At 38.8% G+C, this 22,016-nt stretch overlaps 1 protein-coding gene across 3 annotated transcripts in view; it reads left to right on the top strand.

The window, feature by feature from the left end:
- RAI14 (retinoic acid induced 14) overlaps positions 1-21,215 on the top strand; it is an 87,993-nt gene extending 66,778 nt beyond the window's left edge. For 2 of the 3 annotated variants that reach the window (XM_058864656.1, XM_058864657.1), the window contains exons 4-18: positions 599-687; positions 2,486-2,550; positions 6,088-6,145; positions 6,350-6,420; positions 7,764-7,870; positions 10,122-10,300; positions 10,946-10,974; positions 11,932-12,018; positions 12,721-12,807; positions 13,493-13,553; positions 13,873-13,991; positions 14,499-16,007; positions 16,776-16,925; positions 18,851-18,916; positions 19,166-21,215. In XM_058864656.1, the coding sequence (XP_058720639.1) occupies positions 599-687; positions 2,486-2,550; positions 6,088-6,145; positions 6,350-6,420; positions 7,764-7,870; positions 10,122-10,300; positions 10,946-10,974; positions 11,932-12,018; positions 12,721-12,807; positions 13,493-13,553; positions 13,873-13,991; positions 14,499-16,007; positions 16,776-16,925; positions 18,851-18,916; positions 19,166-19,243 (2,755 nt within the window). In that variant the 3' untranslated portion in view covers positions 19,244-21,215. The remainder of the gene's footprint in view (positions 1-598; positions 688-2,485; positions 2,551-6,087; positions 6,146-6,349; positions 6,421-7,763; positions 7,871-10,121; positions 10,301-10,945; positions 10,975-11,931; positions 12,019-12,720; positions 12,808-13,492; positions 13,554-13,872; positions 13,992-14,498; positions 16,008-16,775; positions 16,926-18,850; positions 18,917-19,165) is intronic. The other variant, XM_058864658.1, reaches the window with a different exon arrangement.
- The last annotated feature ends 801 nt before the right edge of the window (positions 21,216-22,016 follow it).

The following is a 22,016-nucleotide window of genomic DNA, read 5'->3' as shown; positions in this document are numbered from 1 at the left end:
GCTTTTTCCAGGGCTTGACAGCCCTTTCAGTGAAGGATATTTTCCTGATGTCCAACCTAAGCCTCCTCTGGTGCAGCTTGAGACCATTTCTGCTCTTCCTATCCTGAGTTCCCTGGGAGAAGAGACCAACCCCCACCTGTCTACACCCTCCTGTCAGGGAGTTCTAGAGAGTGACAAGGTTCCCCCTGGGCCTCCTTTGCTCCAGACTAAACAGCCCCAGCTCCCTCAGCTGCTCCTCAAGTTCTTGTTCTCTAAATCTTGGCCAGCCTTGTTACCCTTCTCTGGACATGTTCCAGCATATCAACATCTTTCTTGTAATGAGGGTCCCAAAATGCACACGTTATTTGAGCTGCATTCTGAAAGTATGACTACAAAGTCTTTTCGATGTGCCATCTCACTTCCAGAACTGTTATCTTCCTGGGAGGCAGTGGAAGGATGCCAAAAGATCTAAGGACAGAGAGGAAAGAACTTGCCAGTATGCAGTTAGTGAATGAGAGAGAAATTAAATAATAATAATAATAATAATAATAATAATAATAATAATAATAATAATAATAATAATAATAATAATAATAGATATATAAATGTTCTCTTCCAGTTTTCACCTGGCAGCCACGAAAGGGCATGCAGAGTGCCTCAGGATCATGGTAACACATGGTGCAGATGTGACAGCCCAAGATGGTGCAGGTATGCCTCTCTGAACCTATACTAGTAGTACGATACACTCAATTTGTTTATATAGGTATTGATGTGCAGAGTGAAAATACAGATTTGACAATTTTGCTTTCCCCCACACACCCTGTAGGAAAAGCAGTTGCAACACTTGCAGGTTTGGGCATACTTGCTTTGCTGCACAGAGAATTCAGAATTTAAAGTCCTTAAAACTTTTGTCCTAATACTATATGTTTCAGTATTTGTAGTGGCCTCTAGATATAGAATAGTTGCTCAGTTTTTTTAGATTGCTATTTTTAAGTGAAAAACCAAACCAAACCAAACCAAACAAACCCAACCCCCCCCCCCCCCAAAAATAAAATTTCTTACCCCCACCTCTTCTTATTACTACAGGTTGCATCAAGATCTTCAGTTTGGCTTTTATGTTTATCCAAGCTATTAATCCCATTAACTTTACAGGAGATGCAGTAAGACATTTCCTCAGGATTATGACAAGTGAAAACAGCCGATACAGGCCAAAACAGAGCTGAGAGCTATTAAATATGATGTTTCAGTTCTCAAAAGTCCTGTGCTTAATTACTGCTTCACTAGGAGAATGATGGGAGCTGAATTTGAAACTGGCAAACTCTCCTTAATAGATTTCAGTTGACACGTCTGCAGAATCTGTGCCCAGCATTTTCTCTGGCTAGCTGAGCCACCTGGATGACCTGTCAGCATTCTGTCTCTCCAGGAATGATCTGTAATTGCTGGGCTCATGGGTTCTGTTTTGCCACTCATTTCAGCCTGAGGGAATCTCTGTCATATCTGGGAATGATTTGCCTCTATAAAGAAGCGTCTCTGATACTGGAAGAAGCATTCGTATTTTACATAATGATAAGGGAATATATGTACCTGATGCAGACTATAATTCCAAATTCATGCTTCACCTGGCCTGATGATTTATGGGTTGCTTGCACAGTAAGAGGTTGCCTGCCTACTTCCACCTGAAAGTGTCAGCCCAGTGCTCTTTAGTGATATCTCTATGTAAAAGTCACATAATTTGCAATGAGAGTTTCCTCTCACGAGTGTCTTTGTCTTTATTGAGTACTACACCCTGAGTCCTTCTTTTCTTAGTTGCATGGATAATTTCTTCATTTACTGTCTTGTCATCTTCAATTTTTCAGATGCTCTGTAAGATGAAGCTGGAGGAGAGACTTCAGTGTTTCATCATAAATCCATAGTCAGTAGATTGTGGCATTGCATAGCTAAATATGAATTCAGAGGCTAAATGAATTATTTGAAATGCAAACCAATGTAGACCTGTGTTTGATAGGTAAGAGGGAATCTGTGAGGTGCAAACTAAAGTAAGCCTGTGTCTTCCATGTGCATTTCATGGCTGACACAAATTTAGTATAGCTGTAGGTGGTGAATTTGCCAGGTTTTGCTCTTGATGCTGTTTATGTTTTCATTGCCAATATCAAGAATCATAACAGACATCTGTGTGCAAGGGAGACTGTGAATAGTGGAGAATTGTTTTCTAAGAAACAAGACATAATGTACAATCTTACACTTACTTCTGCTAAGGTGTATTCTGACATGAGGTTTCTGTCACTCCTTTATATGAATTAAGACTTCAAGATTATTCTGTTACTTGCCTGAACAACAGGAAGTAAAGACATTCTGCTTGATGGTTTTTGCTTTATTTTCTCTACCCTTACTTTTTATGTGTCATGACAGGAACAAGACAGATAATTCAAGATTTTGTCATGGATGATTTTATTCCTGTGCTTTGGCATGATTGAATAATTAATTTTCTTTGCTTTTATTCATTTAGGGCACAGTGCTTTACATCTTGCAGCAAAGAACAGCCATCCTGATTGCGTTAAGAGGTTACTTCAGGTAAAAGAAAAATCAAATTTATTTTGAGTTCTGAAAATTTAATTTAGTTCCATTAGATGTGGACTCCTTTTATGCTAATATCATTATAAATTATTATGCTAATAATCTGCATCACACTTCTATACTGTTTGCTGTCTATACTCTCCTTGGCATCAAGAGTTTAAACATGAAGAATTTAAGAACCTTTTAGGCACTGTGAATGGATGATATAAAACAGTGTGTCTTCCCTGAGTGGTCTGCAAATACAGATTTCCATGTCCAACTGCTCTGACATAGCTTAGTTGGGTTTCAAGTAGGTTGTAGCTTCAGTTTAACTTCCTGTGTTTGGTCTGTGTTGCTGGATGACTTGGAGTTCGGTGGATGAAGAGTTACAGGGGAAGAGGTTTTTCTCTTCTGAGGGGATTCTGATAATGTTCCACTGGAATGCTTTCTGTCTGTGCACAGTAGAAATGTTTTCAAGTTTAAAGTCAAAGAAAGATGAAAACAAAGTAGTCTGGATCCAAAAATAATATAGACATTATCTAATCTTCAATGAAATGAGGTAAAGGACAGTGAGGGGTTAGAAAGGGAGTTGAAAGAATGGAGAGAGAAAACAAGAGAAACAAAAGTGAAGATGAGCAGAAGAGTCTCATTGTGTTGAAGATGAGTGTTAGTAAGCAAAGACATTAGTAAGCAAAGACACTGTCCATGTCAGCTCCATTTCAGAAATACAGATAAGTTGTCATGGTGGTGATCAGAGAAACAGAACATATTTTTCTAAGTTTGGAGTTATCAGTAAATCTCAGAAAAAATAATGAATACAGACTGAGAATACAGATGAAATAATGATTAACAGCCCCACCTGAACACGATGGTGCAGAAAGAGATTGGATGGTGTGTCCCAGCCTCCAGACTGTTTTTCCCTGGTTGCCTCAGGGCTCTCCAGCTGTCCTGTGACTGACCTCTGTCAGTGTCTCTTACAGCACAGAGTCCAGTTTCACTGATTCCCCGCTCCGTACCCCGTGCAGACTGTCTGCCCTGCTGCTGCACAGGCGGGAAGGGTTATCCTGAGCCAGCGCAGCCCGTGCCATCGCGGCGATGCACATCGCCATCAGGCCGTCGCTGCCGGCATCGCGGCAGCAGCACCCACAGCTCAGAACTAGCCATGTTTAACACCAAGGATCTGCTGCCCTTCCACTTGACTGCTGCAGCCACACACTGCTTTTGTTGATGTTTTTCTAGTTTTATTTCAATATGCAGATTTATAAATATGTTCCTAAGTGTGCTATGTTGGTAATATTCTCCAGTAATTCATGCCCTTAGGATTATCTTCTGTGGACCTAAGTGTGTGTGCAAGGAATGTCTAACTGGTGTTGAACTAAAACAGGCTGAATAATTATTTTACACAGGCAGAATCATGACATTTTTGTTACAGGACGTAACAGTCTATGTAATTCTGTTTTCCTAGATAATCATAGGCCTGTTGGAGACAGTGCTGCATGTAAAAGTCAAAAATTACAATGTTTGTTTTCTGGCAACATGTCATTTTAGGGTCCTGTCTTCTCCTGTCCAAGGAAGAGCACTGAAACTTGTGAAGGGTTTAGAGAACCAGTCATGTGAGGGAGCTGGTGGTATTTAGCCTGGAAAAGAGGAAGCTTAGGGTAGAGCATATCATGAGAAAAGAGGAAATGGCCTCAAGTTGCATCCGGGGAGGTTTACATATTAGGAAAATGTCTTCACCTGGAGGGATTTAAGAGATGTGTAGATGTGAGACATGTTTTAGAGATGAACTTGGCAGTACTGGGTTAATAGTTGGATTTGATGATCATGATGGTTATTTTCAACCCAAATGACCTAAGTTTCATTGATACTCTCTCTTTGTTGTAACTAAAACAAAAATCTTCTGTACCAAAATGAGCTTTCATAAGGACTTGAATTATATTTTCATTACTAATTATTGCTTCGAAGTCTAGATTGATCAATAGTATCTGATAATTGTAATACAACAAGATATAACTGGACTGTTGGTGCTTATTTTTAAAAATGCTAATGAACGTTTATTGCATTTGATAGTGGGCCCATGGGAACCTCATGAAGTTTAACAAGGCCAGGTGCTGATGCTGCACCTGGGTCAGTCCAGAGAGCCAAACGTGTCCTGGGCTGCATCCAGAGCCCCGTGGGCAGCAGGGGAGGGGGGGGATTCTGCCCCTCTGCTCTGCTCTGCTGAGACCCAGCTGGAGCATCCAGAGCTGGGGTCCCTGCACAGGAGGGACAGGGACCTGCTGGAGCCAGCACAGAGGAGGGCCATGAAGGTGATCAGAATGATGCCCTTGAGAAGCTACCCAGAACAGAGGCTAGACAATGTTAAAGGAATAAAGTAGGTATTTATTAAAAAGGCCTTCAAAGGATACCTTTGTACCTTGGGTAGTACAAGAGCCTGGCTGTGGCTGCACCCAAGATGGACACTGGATCACACACTTTCACACTTTTATAAATTTGGTCCATTTGCTTATTGGGGTCAACTGTCCAGTTACAACTTCAGGTTCTGAAGTCCCATCCTCCCAGACTGCTCTCCTCAATTCACCGTTGTTTATCCTTTTTGGGGTCTGAAGCTGCAACTGTGTCCTTGGTTCTCGAGCTGGAAAAGGATTGTTTTGTCTAACTAAACTGTGAGGAGAACTTGCTAATACTTTATATGAAGTTCAGAGTTATATCCTCATGCAGTACAGAATCTGGAAAATATGAAAGCTACAACTTAAGGCATCAAGAGAGATGGAGCATCTCTGCTGTGAGAAAAGGCTGAGACTGTAGTGTTCAGCCTGTAGAAAGAAGGCTCCCAGGAGACTTTAGAGCTGCTTTGCAGTATCTAAAGGGGCCACACAAGAAAACCAGAGAGGGAATTTTTACATGAGTATGTCATGATAGGACAAGTGGCAACAGCTTCAAACTGAAGGAGGGTAGGTTTAGATTTGCTATTAGGAATAAATTCTTTACTGTGAGGGTGGTGAGGCACTGGCACGGGTTGACCAGAGAAGCTGTGGATGCCCCATGCTGGCAGTGTTCAATGCCACAATGGATGGCGCTTTGAGCAACCTGGTCTGGTGGAACGTGTTCCGGCCCATGGCAGGGAATTGGAACAGGATGATCTTTAAGGTCTCTTCTAATCCAAACCATGCCACAGTTCTATGAAATTATGCAGGACAAATTGCCTTAGGACATGGTTGCTTTGGTTTTTATTCGAATGTTAGAAAGAAAGAAAAAAAAAAACCTGAGGCAATTTACTTACTGGCTTAAATTATTCTGAAACCATAACATTTTTTAGGGACAGTTCTCTTAACCATGAGTATTTCCTATGGCTTCAATTTAAGTTGGTATGAAGACAGGAAATAGCAGATTGGTGGAGGGAGAAGCTGTACCTTCCTGCAGTGTTCTTCTTTAAAGCAGCACATAAATATTTTTGCAAAGGTGTTAAGCACTCTGTCTATATAAAACATATGTTTTATTTTGTTTGTATTTCTCTAATTGCTTTTTTTCCCTTTTCCTTACTGAATTATGCAGAGTAAATGCCCAGCTGACAGCACTGACAATTCTGGGAAAACAGCTTTACATTATGCAGGTAACTTCTTTGATGAAAGTTTGTCCTGCTTTGTTGTGTTTGATATTCCTAGCTCATCACCTAGCCTAGAATTTGTTTTTTGTACCCCACTGTAATGCTGCAGTATTGCAAGTAGAAGTGTGAGACAAAAATTTTGAAATTGGGGTTTAATGGGCTTTCGCAATTGTCTTGGTTTTTTTTTAATTTAATTTTATTTTCTTTTAGCTGCATGTGGCTGTCTTCAGGCAGTTCAACTCCTGTGTGAGCACAAATGTCCCATTAACATCAAAGATTTGGTACGTACCCCTTCTCCTGTTGTGTACTGCAGATTCTTCAGAGCTGTTGTTGCCTTCATGCCATGCCATTACCATGCTCCATCTCGGGTGCAGTAGTTCAAAGCAATGCTGTGCTCATACCTTCTGGGGTTTCTCTGCTGGAGGAAGATCCTTTTGCAGCTTGCTATTGCAGAAGTGTGGAAGCTCTTCACCATCTGATAACGTGGTGGCAGGATTTGCTGGTTGTTGAGACATTGGCATCAGTAGTTAGGATAAATTCTTACACATTCAAAACATAATTAAAAGTGCTTCCATTGTCCCCTGGAGGCTTTGGAAAAGGTCCAGTATTGTTGCCAAGGGCTGTAAAATGTTTACAAAGCCCAATCAGAGTATGATAAACCTGCAAATTAAAAATATACCTGACATATTCCAAAGGCTCAGACACTACATTCACTACTGTGAAATGTCTACAACCAACCAGGTCTGGTTTTGGGAATGATGCAACTGCCTGATAGAAAACATAATGACAAAAGGAAGGGATCTGTAAAGCAGAGGCCAGGAGGAAGTGATAAAGGTACTCAAACTTATTTGGTTTTGGCTTTGGTCTATATCTGCTCTTTCTAGCAAAAACAAATATGTCACAGACATCTGATCTAAGATTTCAGCAAATGCATTTTAAAAGTATAAAAGGTTTGTTTGGTCTTAAGGCTGTAGGAGTATCTTAAGAATATGCTGAGCTGCCTCATGGCTGGTTATATTCAGAGGTCAGAATTTGGGTAGTGGACCTAATTGGGAAATTCCTGTTAGCTACTAGTAAAAAAATAACCTCACCTAGAAGGTGGTCAAACATTGGAACTGGTACCTACAGCTGTGTCTTTACCTTTGGAGATGCTCAAAACATGACTGGACAAGTCTCTGAGCAACGTGCTGAAAATTGAAGTTTGCCTAGCTTTGAATTAAGAAACCCCAGATACCTCTTACAACTGTGTTATTCTATGACTTTATGAAAGGTTGTATTTTTGCCTAGTATTTAGTTAAAATTACCATTTTTGTTGTAGAGCTATGGAAAGATATTTTTTAGTTTCAAAATAATGGTATTTTAGCATTGGGCAAACAGCAAAGGGAGTACAAAAGCAAAAAGTGTTCCTACTCCCTGTGTTTTGCATCATCCCCAGCAGACAAGAAGAGAACTATATATATATACACTCAACTATGTTTATGGTACACAGGAAAAATGTAGTAATAGCTATGTAAAGGTAAAATTTTTGCTATGTAAAGGTAAAATTTATAGCTGACCTTAAATCTCAGTGTGTTTTTGTAAGTGGATGGAATATTGTTCATAGTTTTTTTGTATTCATTTTTAGGATGGGAACATACCTCTGTTGCTTGCAGTACAACATGGTCATACAGAAGTTTGCAAATACCTTCTGGATCATGGAGCAGACATCAACACCAGGGATAAAAATGGAAGGTACAGGAGGTTAACATGTTGATTCTTCACCAAAGCTGACTGTCAAATGAAGATTTCTTCTCAAATCCATCCCAAAATAGTTGATGTTAGGTGAAATAATGCTTTCTGTACTAGATAGCATATCCTGATTGCTGAGAAGGCTTACTGAAATCTGACTGAAGTCAAAGATGAAGCAGAAACTATGTGACTATAAAAATAATCTGGCTGTAAGGTTTCCCTTGGGCTACCAGAGCAGTATAGCCCATTTTAAAATGATCCCTATATGAATATGGTTGATAGCACTTACCCACGCATCACTTTCTAAGTGTCCCAGTTTGAAATGCTGCTCTCTTCTTGGAATGAGTTAATACCTCCAACTTAAATCCTTAAAACTGCTACTTGAGAGCAAAATCTGTGGAGGGTTGCTTTTTCTGCCATAATGCAACCACAGCAGCAAGATAAAAATACAGTAAATCTCTGTACTGGAGATGCTGTTGTTTTAGAAGGCTCAAATTAGAGGTTTTTCTGCATTAAGAAATAGTGCATGTATCAGAAAACTTTTTAAAAAGCGACATCCTTGTGGTGAAAAATGCACGTGTTCTGATGATACTGACAAAGATCAAGAGTCTTAGAAAACTGTGGACTGCTTTATAAACAGGTTAAACTATGGAGGTAAAGTAGGATACTGAGAAGACTTGGCATTTACACTTCATAGCAATTTTGATTATTCTGTGTGACACAATGCTGATTCTGTTCTCTGGCGGCACCTGTGAATATAAAACTGGGCCCTAACCTTTTTTTTTATCAGTCCAAAGTTCATTAGAGCGCTCTTTGTTTCCATTTGTCTGAAGAAAACCCCTTTGTTTTCTGTCAGTTTTCATGGCCTCATTGTTGCTCTGAACCCAAGGTGCTGCACATGCTGGGGCCTCTGCCTTCCCCTCACTCTCCTAGTGTTTAATCAGCAGACAGTGTTCAGACTTTCTGTTTTAATTGGACGGAGGAGTCATAGATAGGGATCCCATTTCTGTGTTTTTTTTAAGATAGTACTGTGTGTAGGAGCAACAAAACTTTGTATGTGGAATATGCTGGTTTACTTCTTGCTTTAATTGTGATGAAGGAAGTGACTACTCCTGCATCTCATGTTCACAGAAGTAGTTAAGATTTTACCTGAAGCAGGGAGAAGAGAGGGATAACCTTCAAAAATGGCATCTCCAGATTCCTATCATGTCCAGACTAAGTGAATTATTTTGGCAATCTAAAACCATCCTTGTTACTCAGGAGGTGTTATCCAAATTATCACTCACCACTACTTTTAGCACAGCACTGCAACATCATCACTTTTCCAAGTGACTCACCCATTACAGTATGTTTAATTCATTAGTGAAACTGTTGTCTTAATAGTTAGCAAATATTATCACTGTAGTAACTTTTCAGCATCATATCTGCACTGAGGAATGTGTTTGACAGTGAACTTGGCCAACCTATTTGACATGTTTTCATGCTGAGAAAGGAGAACTGTGCCTGAGCAGGAAGGCAGTATTCAACCATGCTTGGAAGCACGCTTGAGGTTTTCTGTGTGTTTGTAATTTCTCTGTGTGTTTGTTCTGCATGTCTCTTTTGACCCCTTCAAATAATTGGGAAAAGCAGATACAACCTGTTAGGAGAAGATTCCTTCTGTATGCTATGCTTACTCTTCCTTCTGTCTCTGTGCAGCTGCCCTGGCTTGGAAAGGGAATTGTTTGTGATTTCTCATTAACTTCTTTTTTTCTTTATTTTTAGGCTGACAGTAGCACAGGGTTTGAGGTCAAACTCATCTCTTGGACTCACTGAAGATCTTTTAGATTTGTTTGTCTTTTTGATTGAAATCTGTTTGTCTGATTTGTCTCGAACATATGTGAAGGAGAGCGGGAATGAAATAAAGGTTTCCATGTTGTACCACCACTGTAATCAGTGTAGCAGTGAGGTTTATTAGTCTGACTTTGTCCTGCAGTGTTTTCTATCTTTGATTCTCTGCTCAGCCTCAGGAAGGCATTTTTGGAAGTGTTTGCAGACTTGTATTTGCAGCTGGCGTGTATGAGGAAGAGGAGGGAGAGCTGGCAGGTGTTTGTAAGGAGAAACAGCAGTTATATTTATGTACCAATAAGCATGTTGATGGAATCTTGAGCATTATTGCACAATAACAGTCACACTTTTTTTCCCTGAAAAATGAGCTGCTAAAGAGAATGCCGTTGACACTTGCCGTTTGTGTTTTGTTTTCTTTTCTCTTGTTCAGAACTGCTTTGATGATGGCTTGTGAAGCTAGTAGCCTTAACATGGTGGATGCTTTCCTTAGGAGAGGTGCTGATGTCAGTTTAGTAGATGTCTTTGGACAGAATGCCCTGCATTACGCCAAACTCTCGGAGAATACAGGGATCCAGAATCTCCTGTCGTCAAAGATATCGCAGGATGCGGGTATGTGAGAGAGACTGACCTGTAGTTTGTCACTTCTTGAACAGGCTACATGGATGTTTAGCACTGAACAAATTTGCTTCGAAGTGTAGCCTGAAATGGTGCAAAAGCAATTTCCAAGATTATCTGTCTGAGACTTGCCAAAAACTCTTTGCCATAGATGGTAATATTTAGCATGGGATAAAGCCCTGAGCAGGACAAAAAGGTGTTTTGGAGAAAGACAACTTGATGTGGCTGCATCATGAAATTTTGCATACAATTTGGAATAGATTCTCTTTGTTACGTAGAACCCCTCAGCAGAGGGATTGGAGAATGAACTAGAGTAGACAGAGCATTGCATGATCAAACTACAATGGATTTCTAAAGTAGGAAGCTTAATGCATAAGAATGGTGCAAGATTATAATAGAATAAGAATTGTCATGAAGAATTTCTTCAATTTTTTTCTCAAAATGAAACCAGACAGTAGCAGAGAAAGGATGTGATTGAATTGGAAATTACAAATTGTATTTCTCAGATTTCAGACAGGAATTCAAAAACCCAACCATTTATCTATGGTATGAGAAGTAGAGCAGAGAGGTGGGTTAAGAACAGCAAATAACTGTTCCTTTAATAATTTTTTTTAATTCCACTTCTTTTCTGCTCCACAGAGGCAAAGTCTCCAACAAAAGCGAAGCAGGTATTTGTTCTTTTGGTCTTGAAAATACTCTGACTCTCTAGACTTGTAACATAATAAAAAACAGTAACAGAAGTGCTAGTAAATGTCAATGTGAGATGGGTTGCCATGACTACTATGTAATGTAAAAGGTTTTTCTTGCTTAGTTAAGAAATGATGTTTCAGGAACATTACTTTTAGACTTGGTTTCCCTGTGTAGCAGCAGCCAGCACCTTTGGTGAAGGGGAGGAAAGGAGGGCGAGTATGTGTGTGCATGTGTGCTGGGATGATTCCTGCTTTCCTCGTGCATAGTGAAGGAGCTTGGCTTTTGGGTGTCCTGTCTCTTTGAGCTGCAGAAAAGAGAATTTAGAAAAAATCTCTCTTTCTAAAACATAAAATTGAAGGCTATCCTTAGTTGCTGGAAACCCCTTTTTGTGAGAATCACAGCAGATTTAGGTGATTAAATTAGTTTCTTTAATTTTTTATTTAGTGTCATAACTTGGCGTGCAAGTAGACCTTGTTGACCTGCTGGTGGCTGGGAAGTAGACAAGGGTGCAATGCACTGGTTCATTCCTTCTCTGAGTGCAGAGGTGGGATTTTTGGGTGGCTCAGGCAGAAGCTGGTGGAGAGTAAAGATGGTGGCTCTGAAGAATGGCATGTCTGGGCTGTGTGCGAATGGAAGTGTTTTAAGGTCACTGGTGCTAAGCCTATTGTCATCTTCTGCTTTTTCACTAAATCTTGTTTGTTTTCACTGAAGCATGGTTTACAAGGGAGCAGATACTTATTGTCAGGCATGTTTAATATCTTTGTGTTAGTAGAGATGTGGTCTTTACATGGAAAAAAAGGCACTGCATGAGCTGCTAAAGTTGATATTAATGTGGGATTTATATTTTTTATTTTTTTTTTTTTTATAAAACAACTTGCTCAGACTTTACTAACCAAACTAACAAACCTACCTTTTCTGGCTGGTGAAACTTTCAGCATGATCAAGGCTCTAAATTAAGTTCAGAAAGAAGTGGAACTCCAAAAAAACGCAAAGCCCCACCTCCTCCTATCAGTCCTATTCAGGTAAAGAAAAGACCAATTTTGAGATTCTTTTAGGGGACATAAAGCATTTTGAACATTATTAGAATTATGTGGGCAGGATTTTCTCTCTTGCTGTTATTTTATATGCTTGTCTTACCATGAGTACTTTTCCTAACATTAAGATGACATCATGAAACCACATGTTGCTTAGAATAACTAAGCAAAATTGCTTAAAATACAGCAAGGTCTAAGATACAACTGTACAATTTTTACTGTACAATTACTTCTTCCAATTGAAGTTGTCATTTTTGCTGATTTCAGTAAGTAAATAATAAGTTCTTTATATTTTAGTTATATATATATATATATGGATACATATTATGAGAATATATGCATATCAAAATAAAATACGTAACTGCATTTTGATACTATATAAGTCTATTTAATAGTTAGGTTTAATCTTAAACCAGAATGTAATCTGAGTAACAGCTACACTCCTTATGTAATACTGATTCAGAAGGGCACTAAATAATTAGGTCTGTTCTCTGAAAGTAATCTAGAATTGTGACTTATGTTAGTGCAGGTGAAAGTACTCTTTAATGCATGTGTATACATATATATATGTGTGTATATGTGTCGATATATAGATATAGATATATACATATATGTATATGGGCACATGTTAGAGTGGTTTCTCTATGTGCATGCACATATACATATCTATTTATATAAAATTTTTTACAGATTAATGATTTGTCCTCTCCACACTCATCAACTTCAACTCCCATGACTGGAAAAGGGCACACTTTCTTTGCTGATCAAGTGTGCAAGGTATCAGTGTTCCATTCTTATGAGCTTGGGGAAGATAAATACAGGATCTGTTTTGGTTGACGTTCTGTTTTGATGACTGCAGTCCTCTGTGACTTAATTAGCTGAATTTTAGGAGCAAAAATTAATCCAAATCTATTTCAATTCAATTCATAAAACAAGTGTAAGGATTACTTTAATGTGTAACAAATATGTACCTATGAATAGTCATAAGTGTGCTAGTGTTTAGGAGTATGGTTATGAAAGTATTTATGTTCCAAGAGTTCAACTTTTAATACCAGCAAAGTGCATGGAGTGGGCAGTGCAAAAAGAGACCATTTTACCAAAAGATGTCAGTGAAAGGCTTGACGATGTTCTAGCTGATCTTTATCTTGTGTTGCTGAAGACTTTTTAATACATCAGTATATTGCTATTACTTATCTCAGGGTTTGCAGTCTTCCAAATTATTTACAAGATAGTTGCCTGTATTTCATTAGTATTTAATGGGAATTGGGCAACGGAACTTGAATGGCTGTAGCACACTTTGAAATACTGGGCACATGCTACAATTAAACATGACCTCAGAAATTAAATACATCCCCTTGGACCGGCTTTATCCAGCAGAATCTGTGCTGTCTGTAGTTCTTTTTGGTGAGCTGTCCAGCTTTACATCTGCTTTCTGTGAAAATGTTTTCTTTTGATGTCTTAGCAGGAAGAATTCAGCTCCTTGCACAGGGATAATAAGGATGGACTGAGTGACAGCACAACAGGTATACAATTAATCCTTATTTCATTAGGTGTTTTAGGTGGCATGAAATGCTGAAAACCTCCGTACCTTTCCACTTAGAACAGGAGACACACTAAGTATTGAGAGTGATGTGTTGTAATTCCACAAGCAGCTCCCCCTCAAAACATCCTGCGTCTATTGCATTAACTTAAGACATTCTTAGGGAGTTTGTAGGAATAGTTTGCTTGCTCAGTCATTAGGTGGTCATGGGAACAAACTGTTTAATTTGTACTGTTGGAATAACTAATTAACTAGCATTTCACCTCTCTGAAAGCTTTTGAATATTTTTTTTTTCTCCAAAGGTGCTGATAGTTTATTGGATGCAAGTTCTGAAGCTGACCAACAAGATCTATTTCTGTTGATGCAAGCAAAAATTGCCTCTCTGACATTGCACAATAAAGAGCTGCAGGACAAATTACAGGTGGCATATTTTTGTGCTGTTCTGGTGCTGTCTTAATCTGCTAGGCAGAACAAAGAGCTTCTTACTGTTTTAAAGAGTTGTACTGTGAAGATCTTTTAACAAGCTTGTTGGTAAGATCATGGAAATGCTCTGCCCCAAAGGATTAAATCAGTGTTTTGATCTTCTCACTTTTCCCATAAATTGCTGAATAACTTTGTTTATTATGATAACCACATTCTAAAATAAGTTGTTAAGAGTTGTGCTAGCAGATTTTAATTTGCATAGCTTTGATTATTAGCTTATGGAGCTCAGCCCAGACTTTCAGAGGAGCTTGGCACTTACTGCCTTCTCTCACTGTAGATGACAAATGGGAGAAGCTGAGTTTTTAGCTTTTCTAGAACTTTCTTCCATGGCTCTTTAATCATCTGTTTGTAGGATGTGGCAATATTCCTTGCTTACTGTAGTCTAAAAAAATAGAATCATGTACTTGTTTTTATTGTGCAAATGTTGGTGGGTTTTTTTGGACAGGAAAGAGCACCTAAAGAAGGGGATTCAGCCGTAGAATCTTATTCAACCCAAACACAGTTTGACCAAACAGCAGAGAGACAAAATGAGTTCTTGACACAGGAGCTGAAGCCTACATTAAATGCCACTCAAATCCAAGAAAAGTTGACAAGCCCTAGAGAAGTAAAAATGAAGTACCTGCAGGAAGACTTACAGGATGTGCAGAGAAAATTAGAGAATTCTGAAGCCAAAAGAAAACATGTGGAAACTCAAGTCCAATCTAGAGTCCCAGAAACAGGCCATTTAAATAGCCCAGACATTTCAGAAAATGGTTCTGATATTAATTGGAAGTTCCAAGAAACTCAAAATAGGCATGAGGAAGCTGTGAAAGAGGTTTTGAATGTACAAAGGCAAAAGAAGCCAGGTCTTGTTTGCTCTGAAAGTGAAGAAACCAGTTCTGATCTGACTATGTTGGTTACATATGGAGAAGTTGAAGGACTTAAGCAAGAATTAAAGAAAGCATTGGAGGAAAGTGAAAGACAAAAAGAAAAAGTGAGAGAGCTACAGAAAATGTTTGAAGACAGAGAGCAGAATGTGGCAGGCAAATTGTCTGTGGAAGAGTGTGAGGAAATGAAGAATTCATATTGTTCAGTTATTGATAACATTAATCAAGAGAAAGCACTGCTGATTGAGAGGTACAAGGAAGGGCAAGAGGAAATTAAAAGGCTACAGGACAAGTTGACAAACCAGATGCAGTTGGAATCTAGTGCTGAAGCTGGAGAAAGGAAAGATGTGATGCACAGAACAATAGATGAGCTCAACAGGCAACTTACTGAATTGTCTCAGTTGTACAAAGAAGCACAAACAGAGCTTGAAGACTACAGGAAGAAAAAAACTCTAGATGATATAACTTCAGACTACATTCCTAGAGATGAACATGAGAAACTGATGGAGATAACAAATTCTTTGAAATACAAAGCAGAAAATGAGTTATCAGAAGTGAAATCCCAGTACACTAAAGTATTAGATGAAGCAGAAGAACTCAAGCAACTGTTAGACACTCAAAAACAAAACTCTTTGCCAATTACTGAACACCGTCAGGTAATCAATGCACTCAGAAATACCATAAAGGAGATGGAGGAAGAAATAAATGAGCTCAAACGACTGCTTAGCAACAAGGAAAGCGAATTAAGAAGCTTGGAAAAGACTTTACTGGAAGAAAAAGCTGCAATTAATGACGCCATGGTACCCAAGGCCACATATGAAAAGCTCCAGTCCTCATTAGAGGGTGAAGTTAGTGCTCTGTCATCCAAACTGAAGGATGTAATCCGAGAGAAGGAAAATATATCCTTAGATGCCATGAAACTGAGAAATGAAATATTGCACTTGAAAGAAGCAAAAGAAGGTATGCATACACTGCTTGAAGCAAAGGAACAGGAGGTGGCTGATCTTCAGCACAAGTACCACCAAGTTCAAGAAGCTCTTATTGAAATGAAAAACTCATCAAAAATAGAAGAAGATAAAGACAAAAAGGTCAGTGTCTCAGTACAGTGGAGGGGTAATATGAGTTCAGAGTGCAAAGCATGTTGTGTCCAAGTGCAAAGTGACCTAACAGACAATGTTGGTCCAAGTAACTTCTGAGTGCATTTGCCCCTCTGAAAATCCAGGTATCAAAGACAAAGAAGTTTTCTGTATGCTTGGCTTTGCAATTGGTTTCCCTCCCCTGTGGAGATACACATGATCTTTCAATTTACCTCTTTTAAGTTCTCTGTAGGTTGGGTTCGCACCACTCAGGCAGCTGAAGTCAAAGAAGTCAGATTTAAAGCAGGAAGATATTCCAGAGGAGACAAGAAAACAAAATATCAGGAAGGAGCAAAAATTCAGTGTTGGGATATTACTACATCATCTCAACCATAGCATGATTTCACTAATTCTCCTCTGCAGTTAGCATATGCCTCACTACAAGTTCCTTTATAAGGAATTATGTATTTTGGTAGCTGTGAATAGCTGGCCTGTGTTTGGTTCAGCAGCAAAATTGGTAAAGGTGGCAAATACAGCCCTTGCTAAATATTGCTGATGTTCAGAACAAGGAGTGCAGTTTGAATAGACTGAATTAGGATGGGAAATAGAGGAGCATTGTAACCCTTTGTTTACATGACATTCTGTTTGTCCATAGAGTTTATTTGCAATTTAGTTTTCCCTACCTCTTAAATTCAAATCACAAATAACTCAAAGGTAAGACACACAGGAATACAGTACTCATAGCATCTTTTAATGAAAACCTGTGTTTTGCCTCCCTAGATCAATGAAATGTCAAAGGAAATTAGCAAATTAAAAGAAGCATTGAACAGCCTTTCTCAGCTCTCCTACTCAACCAGTGCCCCCAAAAGACAAAGCCAGCAGCTGGAAGTGTTACAGCAACAAGTGAAGCAGTTGCAAAACCAACTGACTGTAAGTGTGATCATTTGTAAACCTAACATTAGTCCCAGTTCTCCAGGGAAACATGTACTAGCCTTCACTCTTCCTTATTTAAATTAGAGTACAATCAGTGAGTACAGGGAAAAGAATCTTCATCAAAAAAGTTTGTAATTTCTGTTTCTCTGAAACATGTAGGAATTTTCAAGTCCTGAATAGCACTTTAGAAAGAGCATAACTAAAGAAAGCTTGTTTTCCACATTTTTTTCTCAGACCAGTTGAGAAACATATTTCTTGTAGTAAAATGGAGTGACGAAATCTGCTGCTCAGACCTTAATTTGTGGAAAAGTATGATCACTGTGCAGAGCATTTTCAAGAACATTCATTAGCTGAAGTTTTGTGTTTTGTGTATTTAAGCTTTTTGGAAGAAAGCATGAGGTTTGAAGTCAAGCAAATGCAATGTTTATGGGGAGCATAGTTTATTCTCTGGAATTCTAAATGCCTTTCAGATCTGTTTTTTTAAAATTTTGTTGTTTGTGCATGAAAGGTTCAGCCATCTAAGCTCAGTTGAGTCATAATTGATATTTCCTAGAGCTTGCCTACCCAAAGGAGCACTTCATTCACTGTTGAGGATGAAGAGAAGGTATTATCCACTGGAGGCCTTTGTTGAGGGCTCTGGAGTGCCTCTGAAAGGAGAATTCCCAGGCTGACATGCTAAGTGGTGTCTGCTTCCTACCTTTCTGAGCAGAAAAAAAGAGGGCTCAGTACGCCAGAAAAACTCCCTTGCAGATGAGAGAAATGGTAGGCAGAGCATCCTGTCAGTGTGAAGGCCCAGACTTTCTTATTCCAGTGCTCCATGTCTGAAAGGAGCCTTCATCTCCCACTTATTAGGACCAGCTAAGTAGTGCAAAAAACTGCAAAAGTGTGCAGCATACTGGGAAAGCAGGTAGCACTTAAAACAGGATGGAAGCACTCTTTCCTTCTTGTAGGTTAGCTTTCCTAACAGCACCATGTATCTTTGGACAGGTGGCTTCTGAGTCCTGGCAGTCTGGGATCATTGAAAGGGATTGGGTGGCTTTCACTAAGACAGGGTCTTACAGAGTAAGACCTTCGTAAGCACCTCCTTTCACCTGAGGAGGCATCATCTCTAACAGAGGGGTTGATGCCTTTTTTGGACTCACCTGAAAACAGAGGCCAGACATAATTAAGAGAATAAAGCAGATATATTTAATGAAGGGCCTTCAGGTACATTAAAGGCAGACAAAGCTTCCCCAAAGGGGCTACACCCAAAATAGATGATGATCAGGAGCTTTTCAGACAATTACAAGTTTGTTCTATTTGCACATCAGGGTTTAATACTCCAGTTACAGCTTCAGGTAGTGAAGTCATACACAGTTTGCTTCCCCCCAAATTCAGTTTTGTTTATACTTTTCAGGGCCTGAGGCAGTAGGGTGTTCTTGAGTTACAGGCCTAGAGAGGAATTATTATGTCAGAATAAAATGGGAGAACAGTAGCTGACAGGCTATGGACTTCTAGAGTTATACCCTAAAGCAGTACAGGATTTGAAAAATATAAAAGTTAAATCCTAATGCATCAGGGTCACTGCCTTTGGGGAAGAGCTGAGTTGCAGTTGAGGGTTCATTTGTCAGGGTACTGTTGGCTTTCCACAGTTCTGGTTCCTCATAAGCTTGGAAATAGAGTATGTGCTCATTCCACACCTTGCAGCTCAGCACTTCTTGAAACTGATGATTTCACCAGTTCTTTTACTGGGGTAGGCAGAACTACAGCATCTTCCTGGGCATGCTTCCAAGCAAATTTAGAGTGCCTGGTGACACAATACTGTCTGAGATGGTCTTCAATGCATTACATGAGACTGTGGTTTGAGTTTTCCCCAGTCAGAATCTAGTTCTCAGATCAATAGTTCTGAATGCTCTGTGCCTTTCTGCTTAACTGTTTTCTAGGAAACAAAGAAACAACACCAAGAAATTGTCTCAGTTTACAGGATGCACCTTCTCTATGCTGTGCAGGTATGGTTGCATGTTGTCAGTCACTCAGTATTTTAACTGAAGATGTTTCTTCTTCAGGTCTAGTAAGAATTTTGCATGTTTTCACTAAGACATCCCTCCCATAAGGTATGACAGTTCAAGAACAAATTTAACACTGCTTCCACTTAGGAAATTGATCTAATTACTATACCTGATAAATAGTTGTCAATATTCTTAAAGACTAGAGCTGCATGAATTCAGTCATCTTTTTTTCTCTCTCCCTTTGTCTAGGGTCAAATGGATGAAGATGTCCAGAAAGTGCTTAAACAAATTTTATCAATGTGTAAAAGCCAATCACAGAAAAAGTAAACAAAAAAGCCAAGGAAAACTCCCTGTTTTTATTAATCCTGTTATGGTTATTTTATCTAGATTTGCCTTAACATAAGATTTCAAATTGGCAATTTGCTGCTTTTGTGTTGTGCTATTTGTGAGGGGGATATATTTGTCTGTCTGTACCACTTCCATGTGCATTTCCATGTGCAGTAGCTAAACACATGCCTGCTTTTCATACCCAAAATGCAAGTATGTTCTTCAGACTTTTTACATAGGCCACTCCATGTCATGTTTACCCTGTGAGTACTTTTCCAGCTTCCTCCAACAGCAGCAAGTTAACCTGGAGGAGAGCACTGGTGTTGCGTGGGTAAAGGTGAAATTCTCTGTGAGGTCTTCTGTACTGATTATAAGCTGCATCTTGTTGCTGGGTGTGTTTGAAGCTGCAGCACTCAGATTGCTGACATTTTGCCATATGCAGTCTTCGGCAGAGCAGAAGTGAACAACAACAACAACAGCAACAGCGAGCAGGAGTAGATATTTATGCTAAGCCAGAGTGTCAAACAGCTACTCTTCCTAGTGTAATATTATTTAAGATAAACACACTAAAATGTAGCTGCCCCAATTCACCCAATGCACTGAGTACACAAAACCCATACCATACTTCATATTTTCTTAACTACCTGGTAGTGGAATGAAACTATTTCAAAAGGTAAAAGCATTAGTTTATTGAAGTTATGTACAAACAGAACTGTCTCTATAAACAGCCCTTTATGATAGGTTTAGCTGTCTATGCAAGCGTTGGCCATGAAGCTCAGGAACAAAACCAGGTCATATACTTTTAGACAAAGGATTCTAGTGAACACAGGATGTTTACAGTGAATGTCAATGCCTCATACTTCCTAACCTCACTTTTGTAAAGATCTTCTCTTCGGTATATTTTTACTGGCCCTCTAATGAATTTTTTTGTACCTAAACCATTTTTTCTATATAATATTTGCATTAAGCTTATTAACAAATATTTTTAGGTAATTGTGTCTTAGAGAGTTTCTTTTTTATACCCCCAAGTTTCAGTAATAGTGAAGTATAGTGAAGTGTTTTCAGTTTGTAAGAAATTTGTATGGAATAATAGACCTGTCTGTCAGTGTGGTCCAGAGCAGTGAATTCTAAAATTCAGCCTGCTGTTCCAAAAAAATTTAGAAATGATAGGTAGAGAACAGCAGGAGGTGTCAAAAATTTTTGTATGTTGTTTCTAGAGGCTAGGGGCATCAATAAAGCCTTTATCAGCACTTCTACATTTAAAGTCAAATAAAAACGCCTGATGTGGAATAGAATGAAACTATGGAAAAATGTTTTAAGCACACACTGCACTTGAGGGTACAACCATTTTAACAAGCTTACGGCTTCAATATGGTATTGTGTTTTTTTTATTCTATGGGGATATGTCTCTATTAATAGAGAAATCTTTCAGAGCTATATAATCTATGAAGTTTATATAGAGTCATAATATGACAGGAGTCAGCAGTGCCTCAGGCTGACTGGACTCATAGTGCACTTATATCAGATAATTCCTAATTCTGGCAAAGCTAAATGGATTTTAAAAGCAAAAAGAAAAACACCACCTTTGCATCAGTTAGACCTTGGTGTTACTTTTCTTGAGTGGTTTAACTAATGCCGTCTAATTTTGAACAGTATTTTATAGTTAGACAGCTTTGAAAATGCTCCAAAGAAATGTGAAAAAAATTTTGCTGCATCACTTCAAAAAGAACAAAATTTTAAGCATGCTAATGCTGCAAGTATAAAACTTGATGAACCATTTTGTAGGTTGCCTGATGGATTTAGTCTTCTACTTTGGTTTGGTTTGTATATTTATTACAATTATCTTTGTGGAATATTGGAAATGATATACTACAGCATAACAAGTTTCTTTATATGTAATTTACAAGGTTTCTTCATGCAGCAAATAAACTATTTCCAATTTTTTTTTCATTTTTGTCTTCATTTACTTTTTGTATTGAGAGCAATCTCATTACACTGTTCTAACATAGTACAGATGTGTTCTATATCTCCTGTTTAAATGGATGCCACAAGAACGAGATTTTCCTCCCTGAAATTGCATCTTCATTATTAACTATCTTTATCTGTTGTGTGGAATAAATCCAGTCCAAACCCTATGCAGTGAGTTTTGCAGATGATGCATTCTATGTCATTGATAAGTTCCTAGCCATTTCTCACATGAACATCCTGCTAGGTGTCATACAGGTTTTCCATTTGCCACTGGATTTATTCCAGTAAAGTTTAAAATACCTTACAGCTGTAGCACAGATTGATGCTGTCCCACAGTTCTTCAAAACTGGTGGTTCTCTGTCACACACAGAACTACAATGGGAATATATGTAAGTGTGTATGCATATGGATATGTGGACATGTCTGCCTTTTAAACTACACAGCCCCATTGCCTTTTATCATCATCTCTTCTCAGTTTTATTTGAGAAAATGTTCCATCAGTGACTAATTTGCTAGTATCTTCTTGCCTGAAGCAATGGCATCTCTTGTGATCACATCAAGGCTCTTTAGCCTCTTGTAGCAAATTTCTGTAAACTGCCCATGACCGGGTTTCCTGTGAAGATGGACAAGCTGACATGCAGGGTCTGGGCCTGTGGGCTACATCTGCCTAAGCTGCTACTCTGAAACATCCACACCTGTTTCTGGCCTCCTGCATGGACAGTCATAACAGCATGGGCAGCATTTTTATAGTGAATTCCTTTCCCTCTCTCCATTAAATGTATGAGTACTGGGAATAAACTCCTCT

The sequence above is a fragment of the Poecile atricapillus genome, chromosome Z, assembly GCF_030490865.1.
Source record: "Poecile atricapillus isolate bPoeAtr1 chromosome Z, bPoeAtr1.hap1, whole genome shotgun sequence".
NCBI lineage: Eukaryota > Metazoa > Chordata > Aves > Passeriformes > Paridae > Poecile > Poecile atricapillus.
Note: the sequence above shows the minus strand (reverse complement) of the source record. Positions and strands in the feature narration are given on the sequence as shown.